Source organism: Jaculus jaculus, chromosome 9, assembly GCF_020740685.1.
Source record: "Jaculus jaculus isolate mJacJac1 chromosome 9, mJacJac1.mat.Y.cur, whole genome shotgun sequence".
Classification (NCBI taxonomy): Eukaryota; Metazoa; Chordata; class Mammalia; order Rodentia; family Dipodidae; genus Jaculus; species Jaculus jaculus.
Window position 1 is genome coordinate 122,212,466 of NC_059110.1, and position 12,705 is coordinate 122,225,170.

General features: G+C 43.4%; 1 protein-coding gene across 2 annotated transcripts in view; it reads right to left on the reverse strand.

Moving 5' to 3' along the window:
- Nucleotides 1-12,705, reverse strand: part of Mfsd11 (major facilitator superfamily domain containing 11) — a 35,398-nt gene that overhangs the window by 19,196 nt on the left and 3,497 nt on the right. For both annotated transcript variants that reach the window (XM_045158018.1, XM_045158019.1), the window contains exons 3-7: nucleotides 11,374-11,481; nucleotides 9,773-9,852; nucleotides 9,558-9,654; nucleotides 5,253-5,311; nucleotides 3,967-4,111 (exon numbers count right to left, since the gene is read on the reverse strand). In XM_045158018.1, coding sequence (XP_045013953.1) covers nucleotides 3,967-4,111; nucleotides 5,253-5,311; nucleotides 9,558-9,654; nucleotides 9,773-9,852; nucleotides 11,374-11,481 — 489 coding nt within the window. The remainder of the gene's footprint in view (nucleotides 1-3,966; nucleotides 4,112-5,252; nucleotides 5,312-9,557; nucleotides 9,655-9,772; nucleotides 9,853-11,373; nucleotides 11,482-12,705) is intronic.

Sequence of the window (12,705 nt, forward strand, 5' to 3'; positions counted from 1 at the left end):
TCAAATGGGAAAGTGTGGGGGTGGGGAGGGAGGGAATTACCATGGGATATATTTTATAATCATGGAAAATGTTAATAAAAATTAAAAAAAAATTCACTATTGGACTGGAGAGATGGCTTAGCGGTTAAGGCACTTGCCTGCAAAGCCAAAAGACCCTGGTTCAACTCCCCAGGACCCAAGTAAGCCAGATGCATATGTGGGCACACACATCTGGAGTTCGTTTGCAGTGGCTGGAGGCCCTGGTACACCCATTCTCTCTCTCTCTCTCTCTCCCTCCCTGCCTATTTCTGTATCTCTCTCTCTCAAATAAACAAATATAAATATAATTTTTTTAATTCACTACAAAGGCTGGAGAGATGGCTCAGCGGTTAAGGCACTTTTCTACAAAGCCTAAGGACCCAGGTTTGATTCTCCAGTGTCCATGTAAAGCCAGATGCATAAAGTGGTGCATGTATCTGGAGTCTGCAGTGGCTGGAGGGCCTGGAGTGCCCACTCTCTATTTGGCTTTCTTTCTCTGTTATTCTCAGTCTCTCTCTAAAAATTGAATAAAGTATTTTGTACCGGCCGTGGTGGCACATGCCTTTAATCCCAGCACTCGGGAGGCAGAGGTAGGAGATTCCCCAAGAGTTCAAGGCCACTCTGAGACAATACAGTGGATTCCAGGACAGCCCAAGCTAGAATGAGACCCTACCTCGAAAAACAAACAAATAAATAAATAAATAAAATATTTTTAAAATTAGCTATAAAAAAGAAATACACTGTGTGCGTGTGCACACACATATGCTCGGACAGAGTTCAGCAGAGTCACTGGCTCATGTGCAAGGATAATACTCAGATTCTTAGTTATGCTAGGCAAACACTCTGTTACTGAGCTACATCTCCGATCTAGAAATACATTCTGTTTGTATGTTTGTGTGTTTTGAGGGACAGTCTTACTCTAGCCCAGGATGGCCTGGAACTCACTATGTAGCTGAGCCTAAACTTGAACTCCTGATCCTCCTGTTTCAGCCTCCCAAATGGGTATCACCACACCCATTGATAGCATACTCTAGCCAACAGGAAAACATCCCTGCAAGAAAACCTTATTTATCCTGTATTCCAGGGTGGCACCCATCTTGCACAGCTAGCTATCCGGGTTGTTCTCATACCTCCACACATGTGCACACCTATACACAACCACACATACACTCATGCTGACACAAAACTAAAACATGTGGAAAAAAAAGTCATCACAATGAAATGCGCTAAGAAACGCATCATTAGGCAATTGTGATGGGGGAATCTCAGAGTAGACTCATACAAGCTAAGCCTAACTTTGTCAGGCAATATAACTCTATAGGATGATTGTCATATCTACAGCACTGACAGAAAGCCTATTGTGTGATGCATGCCTGTGTGTCTGTATATGTGCTCTCTTAACTAAAGTACCACCTCTCTTTTAAATAAGTGGTAGTATGTGCCCTTAATCTCAGTATTTGGAAGGCTGAGATAGGAGGATCTATGAGTTCCAGGCCAGCCTGGGCTACAGAGTAAGTTCCACTTCAGCCTGGGCTCCAGTGAAACCCTGCTTCAAAAAACAAAAACAAGAGCCAGGCATGGTGGCACATGCCTTTAATCCCAGCACTGAAGAGGCAGAGGTAGGAAGACCACCATAAATTCAAGGTCAGCCTGGGCTACAGTGAGACCCTACTTCAAAAAACAAAAACAAAAACAATAACAACAAAAAAATTAAATCAACTTATACAGATTTGGAACTAGGGAATTTTAGGCACTTTTTAGAATGCTCAATGCAAAAGTTTTAATGATGAAGCCAGGCGTGGTAGTACACGCCTTTAATCCCAACACTCGGGAGGCAGAGGTAGGAGGATCACCATGAGTTTGAGGCCACCCTGAGACTCCATAGTGAATTCTAGGTCAGCCTGAGCTAGAGTGAGACCCTACCTTGAAAAATCAAAAAAAAAAAAAAAAAAAAAGTTTTAATGATGAATGAAAAACTGTAAAATAATCTTCATAATTTACTAATTCAAGGCCAGGTGTGGTGGTGCATGAGTTTAATCCCAGCACTTGGGAGGATAAAGTAGGAGGATCAGGCTGGAGGCTACATAATAAAATCCAGGTCAGCCTGGGCTACAGCAAAACCCTACCTCCCCCAAAAAATTCAGAAACAAAGCAAAATGAAAGTAGAAAAGATTAATTTCTCATTTCCCTTCTCAAATCTAAATAATATTGCAGAAAAATCACCTAGGCTTTTATTGTTCTTTTAAGTTTTTAATTATTTATTTGAAAGAGAGAGAGAGAGAGAGAGAGAGAGTGTGTGTGTGTGTGTGTGTGTGTGTGTACAGACATGCCAGGGTTTCTTGCCACTCCAAACAAATGCCTGCTCAGCTTTATGTGGGTGGCTGGGGAATTGAACCTAGTCCTACAATCTTTGTAAGTATGTGCCTTTAACCAGCCCCTTCTTTGTTTTTTTGTTTTTCCTGAAATGAGATCTTATGTAACCAAGGCTGGGTTCAAACTCACTATGAAGCTGAAAATGATCTTGAATTCTTTTTTTTTTTTCAACGTAGGGTCTCACTCTGGTCCAGGCTGATCTGGAATTAACTCTGTCATCTAAGGGTGGCCTCCAACCCTGCCTCCCTGAGTGCTGCGATTAAAGGCGTGCGCCACCACGCCCGGCTTGATCTTGAACTCTTGACTCTCCTATATCTACCTCCTAAGCGCTAGGTTGCGATGGAGAGTGGGGGAGGAGACTTAGAAACCTCTGCCCCAAGGTTATGTCCTGTACCATATAGACTTTTGTATTGGTCGTGTCCTGTACTTTTATGCTGGTTAAGCCAAACACTGTGGTTTGTGTATTGTTTCAAGGCCTTGATCTGTACTGCAGCTCCTATCCCATACCATAAATCATCTTACGGTTCTCTTTATCTCCATGGCACAGCTACAGGCATCTGTCTGCTAACTAACCATTTTTCTGTTTCTGTAAAACCTGCATATGACATAGTTAAGGTCTCTGGCACTAGGCCAGGGCTCTGAGAATTAACAATAATGAGAGTAGTCCAAACTAAGGCATATAAGCTCTGAACCACCAAGAATCAGGGTTCAGGCTTTGGAAGAGATTCCCCTGGGACCATGCTGGCATGGTGTGAAAATAAGCAATTCATCATAATTCTCTACTCAGTCTCTGGTGTCGGTTCTGTGAGCCTCAATTTCCTGTAACAAAGTGACCTGTGATGTCACATACTGTCACTACTGAAATGAGCTCAGAAAGCAGAATGTGCTGGCACACACCTATTGTAATCCCACCAGGCTGAGGCAGAAGGATCTCAAGACTCCTCCAGCCTGAGCTACATCATAAGACCCTGTCTAAAAAGAAAAAAATTAAGAAATATGCTCAAGTAATATATAATACTTACAAAAATAGAGAGCTACACATTTGTTTCCCCATTTAGAGTAATCTGGGAAAACCACCTATTCAGGTTAGTGGAAGAACCAGGTCTAAGCCAAGAGCCTGTTGTGACAACTGTTGGTGTCCCTGCCACTCACTCACACCACAGGAAATCAGAAAGCCTCAGAGCTGGAAACAAACAGGAACTAGGGGAAAGATTCTTTTCTCTTTCATTTCCAAGCCCACGTCCAGAAAGACATGGAAAGACAGGGGAGGCCTGCTGAAGTGAGTAAGAAACTTAGAGACTTGATGAGGTTACTGCTACTGCCCAGGGTCACACATGTTAATGACAAAGCTGGGGACAGACTTAAAACCCCTTTTAAGTCCTTTACTGCCTCCCCTGCCTCCCTAGATAACCTTTGTTCTTTATCCCTCATAACTTCCCTTATCTGCCCTTGAAAGGCCCCCTCACGTCCTGCTGTGGTACTAGAGTGTCAGCTTCAGCAAAATATTAGTAATCTCGAGACTAGATTCACTCAAAATATCCTTCGGCATGAAAAGGAATGTTGGCAACTTCTTACTCGACAACTTCCATGTCCTGGTCATCAGAAGATTCATCTTCTCCAAGAACATTCTCTGAATCTGGTTTTCGAATGAGAAAGAATAGGACTGTCCCCACAAGGCTAATCACTGTTAGGGCAATAAACACAGTTCTCCGGTCACTCTCTGGAGAGAAAAGAAGAAAGTGGATAGCTTGATGAAACAATACCAGAATTTTAGTGTTATGTCAGACTGTTCATAAACCAGAAAAAGGCTTCTTTATTCAATACTTATTTTTCGTTAATGAATTCATGCACTCACATATGCGCGCGTGTGTACATGTGCACCAGGGTCTCTTGCCACTAAGAAAAAATGTCCATCCAGCTGGACAGGCTTTGCAAGCAAGCACTTTAACCACTAAGCCATCTCCCGAGCCCCTCAATATTTACTTTAAAGGCATCAGAAGCCAGGCATGGCGGCATACACCTTTAGTCCTAGCAATGGGGAGTGGCAAAGGTAGGAGGATGGCTCTGAGTTTGAGGCCATCCTGGGACTACAGAGTGAGGTCCAGGTCAGCTTGTGTGAGACTCCCTAGGGGAAGAGGGAGGAACATCAACAAAATAAAATCTTAGGGATCTTCTTCTACCTCCGTCTCTGAGTTAGGAACTAACAAGACAAAGCACACGAGCACAGGAACAGTCACGCTCTTCAGGGCAGGAGTGTGCAGATGGAAGAGCACAACCCTCAAAAGCCTCCAGAGGGCTGACTGCAGGCCTGTGCAAAGCTGGACCTTCTGACATACTTGCTAATGCACCAGGAAGCACAGTCATGAACCTCCTTGAATAACATAAGCCAAGCCAGTCGTGGTGGTGCACACCTTTAATCCCAGCTCTCTGGAGGCAGAGGTAGGAGGATTGCTGTGAGTTTGAGGCCACCCTGAGACACCACAGTGAATTCCAGGTCAGCCTGGGCTATAGTGAGACCCTACCTGGAAAAAAAAAAAAATGCCAAGAGCCCAGCATGCCCAGGGTGGTGGTGCACACTTCTATCCCAGCACTCTGGAGGCAGAGGTAGAAGGATCACTGTGAGTTCGAGGCCACTCTGAGAATGCAGAGTGAATTCCAGGTCAGCCTGTACTAGAGTGAAACCTTACCTCAAAAATAATAATAATAAACCAAGGAAAAAACTTACCAAAGCAAGTATCTGAATGAATCTCAGAGTGCCAAAGCTTATTAAAATGAGCTTAAACACAGCAATAATAGGAATTCTATGGAGCTGATAGCATGGTTTGAAAATACATGAATAAAGCAACATGAATAAAACCAACCTGATATTTGAGTTTTCCCTTGCCAGGCAAAATATATGTAGAGGTTTCCAAAGAACAAGCTGAGGGGGAGAAAACAGAAGAAAGGATGCTGGGAAATCATTGTAATACTTATGGCTTTTAGAAACAATTAATTATTCCCAATACATTTTTTTTTCCCTCATTCCAGCCCCGGCTGACCTGGAATTCACTATGTTGTCTCAGGATGGCCTCAAACTCACAGCGATCCTCCTACCTCTGCCTCCTGAGTGCTGGGATTAAAGGCCTGCACCACCACACCCGGCTCAACCCAATAACATTTTTTTTACTTTCTTTGTATGTATGTATGGGGCCATGCCAGGGCTTCATGCCACAGTGTTGGATACTTGCACCACTTTTTGTGCCCAGCTTTCTTGAACGGCTAGAGAATCGCATTTGGACCAGGAGCTTTGCAAGCAAGGACTTTCACCACTGAGCTATCGTCACCACGTACGTGTGTGTGTGTGTGTGTGTGTGTGTGTGTGTGTGTGTGTGTGTATAGAGAGAGAGAGAGAGAGAGAGGGAGGGAGGGAGAGAGAGAGATATCTCAGAGATCCCCTACCTGAGAGAGAGAGAGAGAGAGAGAGAGAGGGAGGGAGATCGATCTCAGAGATCCCCTACCTCTGCCTCCCAAATGCTGGGATTAAAGGCATGTGCCACCACACACCACACCCAGCTGTTCTTTTAGTTAAGTAGAAACTTTATATTTGTTGTTACCACCCCTCCCAATACTTTATTTTACTTATTTTATTTTGGTTTTATGAGGTATGGTCTCATAGTGATCCTCCTACCACTACCTACCTAGGCCTCCCTAGTGCTGGGATTAAAGGAAGGCACCACCATGCCCACTCGGCAACTTTTTTTTTTTATTTGTACATAGGTAGGGGAGATGAGAAAGAGTAAAAGATCTACTTTGTAAAGAAAATACCTGCTCTCAGTTACTTAAAAGTATCACCTCCACCCCTGACTCTTTCTGAGAAAGTTAACTGACCCAGCTGGAATTCGGACTCCTCACATGTGACAGTAACCTGATTCAGAGCCACCCTTCAGAGGACTTGACTCACTTTCAAGCATGTGATTTATTACAGCTCTGGAAATGGTTTCTTGGAACAAACTTAAGCTACTTTACTATCATTAGTATTAGTTTTTTTTTTCCCCTGAAGCAGGTCTCACTCTAGCCCCAGGCTGACCTGAAATTTACTTTGTAGTCCCCCATTGGCCTCAAACTCAAGGCAATCATCTGACCTCTGCCTCTCCCAAGTGCTGGAATTAAAGGAGTGTGCCACCACACCTGGACAAACTACTTTTTCTCTTTTTTTTTTCTGGTTTTTCCAGGTTGGGTCTCCATCTAACCTAGGCTGAACTGGATGGAATTCACTATGTAGTCTCAGGTAGCCTTAAACTCACAGCCATCCTCCTACCTCTGCCTCCCAAGTGCTGGGATTAATTTAGGTGTGCACCACCACGACCAGCATAGCTTTTATCTAAAAATTTTTTATTGACAAGTTCCATAATTCCAGACAATAAACCATAATTCCCTCCCTCTCCCACTGTCCCCTTCACAAATCCACTGTACATCCTATCCCCTCCCTCCCTCCATTATTCTCTCTTTTATTTTGATGTCATCATCTTTTCTTTCTTTTATGAGAGTCTTGTGAAGGTAGTGCTAGATACTGGGAGGTCATGGATATCGAGGCCAAGTTATGTCTGGACAACTGCATTGTAAGCAGTCCTACCCTTCCTTTGGCTCTTACATTCTCTCCACCACCTCTTCTTCAATGGACCCTGAGCCTTGGAAGATACGATAGCGATATTTCAGTGATAGCTGTTTTTAAAGTCCTAAATTTTAAAGAATCTATGGAGAAAAAAGCCCCATGATTTAGCTACCCACATCTAATCAGCATGTCTTCCTAAGGAAAGAGTCAATCACCAGCATTCCTGTTTGTTACTCTGTAACTCCTTAAAACAAAACTTTTGGGACTGGGGTAATGTGTGAAAGGATTCTGCTTGAAAAGCCTGGTAGCCTGGGTTCAATTCCCCAGCAACCCATGTAAAGCCTGATGCAAAAAGTGGTGTAATGTCTGGCACATAAATAAATCACAACTAAATTTCAGGATAGAAAGATGGCTCAGCAGTTAAGGTGCTTATCTGAAAAGCCTACTGACTGGGATTTGATTTCCCTATACCCACGTAAAGCCAAACGCACAAAGTGGCACATGCATCTAGAGTTTGTCTGCAGTTGCTGGAGGCCCTAGTGTGCTCATTCTCTCTCTCTCTGCTTGCAAATAAATACATAAAAATAAGAATTAAAAATTTTAGCTGGATGAGGTGGCACACGCCTTTAATCCCAGCACTCAGAAGGCAGAGGTAGGCAAACTGCCATGAGTTCAAGACCATCCTGAGACTACATAGTGAATTCCAGGTCCACCTGAGTTAGAGGGAGACCCTACTTCAAAAAAAAAATTTTTTTTTTTGTTGTTTTTTCAAGGTAGGGTCTCCCTCTAGCTCAGGCTGACCTGGAATTCACTACGTAGATGCTTGAACTCACAGTGATCCCTCATCTCTGCCTCCTGAGTACTGGGATTAAAGGTGTGTGCCACCACACCCAGCTAAAATTAAAAAAAAAAAAAAAAACACTAAATTTTTGTACCAGTGTGGTAATTGCACTATAGTCCAGCTACTTGGGAGGCTTGAAGTAAGAGAATCACATGAGTGCAGGAGCTCAAGTGTGGGTCACACAGTGAGACTCCCAATCAGTCTAACAAAACCAAAGCCTAAAAAAAAAAAAAAAAAACCCTACCACCATCATCAACTACACAGTCACATCTGGGGCTAGGAAGATGGCTCAGCTGTTAAGGGACTTGCTTGCAAAGCCTGCTATCACAGGTTGAATTCCCAAGCCACCCACCTAAGCCTGACACAAAAAGTAGTGCAAGCAGTGGCACAAATGTCTGGTGTTCATCCCTGTTGTGCCCATCCATGCACACACACACACACACACACACACACGCACACACAATTTAAGAAATCTTTAAAAATAAACACTCACATTTATTAAGCCTTCTTCACACTAAAAATATAAGCAAGGGGCTAGAGAGATGGCTTAGTGGTTAAGGCATTTGCCTGAGAAGCCAAAGGATCCAGGTTTGATTCCCCAGTACCCACGTAAGCCAGATGTGCAAGTGGCACATGTGTCTGGAGTTCGTTTGCAGTGGCTAGAGGCCCTGGCATGCTCATTCTCTCTCTCTGCTTGCACATAAATAAATAACTTTTTTAAAAATTATAAGCAAGGTATCATGAAGGTAAATCTTCTGGATATATTAAACGAACAAACAGGATTTAATACTGTAGCTTAGGTTGGCCTGCAGCTCACTATGTAACCCAGGCTTGTCTTGAACTCACTGCAATCCTCCTGCCTTAGCCTCCTGAGTGCTGGGATTACAAGTGTACAAGTGTATGCCACATGCCAGCTCTTCAGGTTCAGGACATATTCCCAACAGACATAAGCAGAATGACTGTGCTGCTTTTTTTTTTTTTTTTTTAAGAAAACTACATAGGGGCTAGAGAGATGGTTTAGCAGTTAGAGCTTGCCTGTGAAGCCTAAGGACCCTGGTTCGAGGCTTGATTCCCCAGGACCCATGTATGCCAGATGCACAAAGGGGCACACACTTCTGGAGTTTGTTTGCAGTGGCTGGAGGCCCTGGCGCAACCATTCTCTCTTTCTCTCTTTCTGCCTCTTTCTCTCTCTGTCACTCTCAAATAAGTAAGTAAGTAAATAAAGAAAGAAAGAAAAGAAAACTACATGTACTACGCTGCACCATTCAGGGTTGGTATATTGAGTCTCACTTCTGACTCTGAGTCCATTTGTTAACAGCTCCCAGACAGTGTTGCCGGCTGGGAAGGATGTGGCTGTTGGAGCCCAGATAGTGATGGCCAATACAGGGTAGCTTTTAGTCTGTTTTCTCATCTGCAGAGGGCAGATAATGCCTTCCCACTTCTAGGTTTGTGTGGAGATAATGTGCAACTAAGTAAATAACCCAGCAGCATCTGAAATATAGCACATGCTAAATACATGGAGATTAATAAATTTCCCACTTATTAATGTTAAGTTCCAATGTGACAGCTCCATGCATCTTAGGTAATCCTACAAACCCAGGTAAATTTAGGAATGTGTTATCATATTCAGTTAGGAGCTTAAATCATGCAATATAGATGGTCTCAATTTGTAATATAAATACAAAACAAACAGTGTTATTAAAAAAATAGATTGAGCTCCAAGAGGAATGTTACCTAGATTGTAAGAGTGCCCAGAAAATGCCACTGTTTCTCCCGATTGTGTGCTCATCTGAATTTATTGTCAGGCAATTTCCTTGCGCAGTCCAAAGCACTACAATTCAAATCAAAAGTTTATCAGAGGACTAAAATCATGTGGCTTTACATGCTAAACACAAAACTAAGACCCTTAGGTAGGCCCTGAAACAGACAGAGTAAACAGCAATGCTTACCAGCAGCTGCAATTCCAATGAAAACTGATGCTGTGTAGAAGGACCATGGGAAAGGCTGGATAAAAACGGCAATGTACATGCTAAAATATAACAGGTCAACGTATTACAGTCAAACAATACCTGAAACAGAATGCAAGCATGCCTTCTAGGACTCAGTTCTGAGGGTTTTCTTGCCCTTTAAAAATGCAATTTGCGAAGCACTTTTTTTTTTTTTTTTTTTTTAGTTTTTTTGAGGTAGGATCTCTATCTGGCCCAGGCTGACCTTGAATTCACTATGTAGTCTCAGGGTGGCCTCAAACTCACAGCGATCCTCCTACCTCTGCCTCCTGAGTGCTGGGATTAAAGGCATGCGCCACCACACCCAGCTCTTTCTTGGTTTTGAAAAAGGAACAAATGTAATTTGGTTTTGCAGTGCTAGGGATCAAGCCCAGAGCCTTGTCTCTGCCACTGAGCTAAGCCTCCAGCTGGAGCTACTCACGTCTTAATTTATCATTTCAGGTTTGTAAATCCAGGCTTTTTACAGGTTTGCAGAAGACTCTGCCATTACTTAGCATGCGGCAAGTACAGAAACATCTCATTACCTCTCTTAAGTCCACTAGCCAACTTATCAGAAATGATTACTTCATTACAAGTTCTTTTCAGCTCCATTTAGAAACAGTGAAACAAAAGCTGATATACACTTAGACATGGTGTTTCATGCCTACTACCTCAACATTTAGGAGGCTGAGGAAGAAGCATTGCAAGTTTGAGGTCAGCCTGGGATGGGCTACCTAATGAGACTCTGTCTCAGTAAAGAAGAAAAGAACTGGGCTGGAGAGATGGCTTAGTGGTTAATGCACTTACCTACAAAACTTAGTACCCGGGTTCCATTCCCCAGTACCCACATGAGCCAGATGCACAAGGAAGCACATGCATCTGGAGTTTGTTTGCAGTGGCTGGAGGACCTAGCACACCTATTCTCTCTCTCATCTGCCTCTTCCCAACCCCACCCCACTCCCTGTACTGAAATAAATAAATATTTTTCTTTAAAAGAAAAGAAGTCTCACTGTAGTCCAGGCTGACCTGGAATTCACTCTGTAGTCTCAGGGTGGCCTGGAACTCATGGCCATCCTACCTCTGAGTGCTGGGATTAAAGTGTGTGCCATCAAGTCTGGCTCTTTTTGAGATAGTGTCTCATGTAGCTCAGGCCAGCTTCCAACTCACTATGTAGCTGAGAATAACCTTGAATTTCTTATCTTCCTCATACCACCTCCCAAACACCGGCTTACAGGCATCTGCCACCAAGCCTGGCAAAAAGAACTTGATATACTCATATATAATACCCTTTATTTCCTATGCAGTCTAAGCCTGAAAATCCATTAAAAGTTTACTGTGTGGCCGGGCATGGTGGCACATGCCTTTAATCACAGCACTTGGGAGGCAGAGGTAGGAGGATCACTATGAGTTCAAGGCCACCCTGAGATGACAAAGTGACTTCCAGGTCAACTTGGACTAGAGTGAGACCCTACCTCAAAAACAAAACAAAACAAAAAGTTTACTGTATGCCTAAAAGATGCTGGGAGCGTTCAATGCCACCAGGGATAGGAAGTTGCACTACTCACCTGTAAAATAAGCCACTGACAAACATGGAAATCTGAGGTCCTATGACTGCAACCACTGATGGGGTGATCAGATTCGAAGCAGAAAACACTCCGTAGATAATGGCCATGCTGCACACAGGACACACCAAAGGGAAGAACAAACAGCCTGAAGTTCTACTTTAGAGACTCACTTTTATCAGCCAGGCGTGGTGGTGCACGCCTTTAATCCCTGCACCCAGGAGGCAGAGGTAAGAGGATACCTGTGAGTTTGAGGCCAGCCTGAGAATACATAGTAAACTCCAGTCAGCCTGGGCTAGAGTGCGACCCTACCTCAAAACTTTACTTTTGTGCTGGAGAGATGGCTTAGTGGTTATGGTGTTTGACTGCAAAGCCAAAGGACCCACATTCAATTCCACAGGACCTAGGTAAAGCATAAGATGGTGCATGTGTATAAAGCTCATTTGCAGGGGCTACAGGCCCTGGAGCATCCAGTCTCTCTCTCTCAAATAAATATTTTTTTTAGTTTTTTTGTTTATTTTTATTTGAGAGCGACAGAGAAAGAGGGAGAGAGAGACAGAATGGGTGCACCAGGGCCTCCAGCCACTGCAAGCAAACTCCAGATGTGTGTGCCCCCTTGTGCATCTGGCTAATGTGGGTCCTGGGGAATCGAGCCTTGAACTGGGGTCCTCAGGCTTCACAGGCAGCGCCTAACTGCTAAGCCATCTCTCCAGCCCTCAAATAAATATTTTTAAAACTTCACTTTTTTTTTTTTTTTTTTTTTGGTCTTTCAAGGTAGGATATTACTATAGCCAAAGCTAACCTGGAATTCACTATGTAGTCTCAGGGTGGCCTTGAACTCACAGCAATCCTCCTACCTTTGCCTCCCAAGTGTTGGGATTAAAAGCACCACCATGCCCTGGCTTGTTTGTTTTTTTTTTAATTAATTTACTTATTTATTCATTTGCAAGCAGAGAAAGAGAAAGAGGAAGAGGAACAGAAAGAAAAAGAGAAAGAGAGAAGGGGGAATGGGCACACTAGGGCCTCCAGCCACTGCAATCTAATTCCAGATGTATGTGCACTTTATGTGGGCACTCTAGCCCAGGCTGACCTGGAATTCACATGTCATCTCAGGCTGCTTGAACTCATGGCAATCCTCCTACCTCAGCCTCTCAAGGGCTGGGATTAACAGTGTGTGCTCACATGCCCAGTGGTATAGCTCAATTTAATCATCCCACAATGTATGCATATTTTTAAAATTCTTGTACAGATAAACAATTTTTGTCGATTAAAGTTTTTTTTGTATACACACACACACACACACACGGGTGCATGTGGAAGCCAGAGGTTGATGTT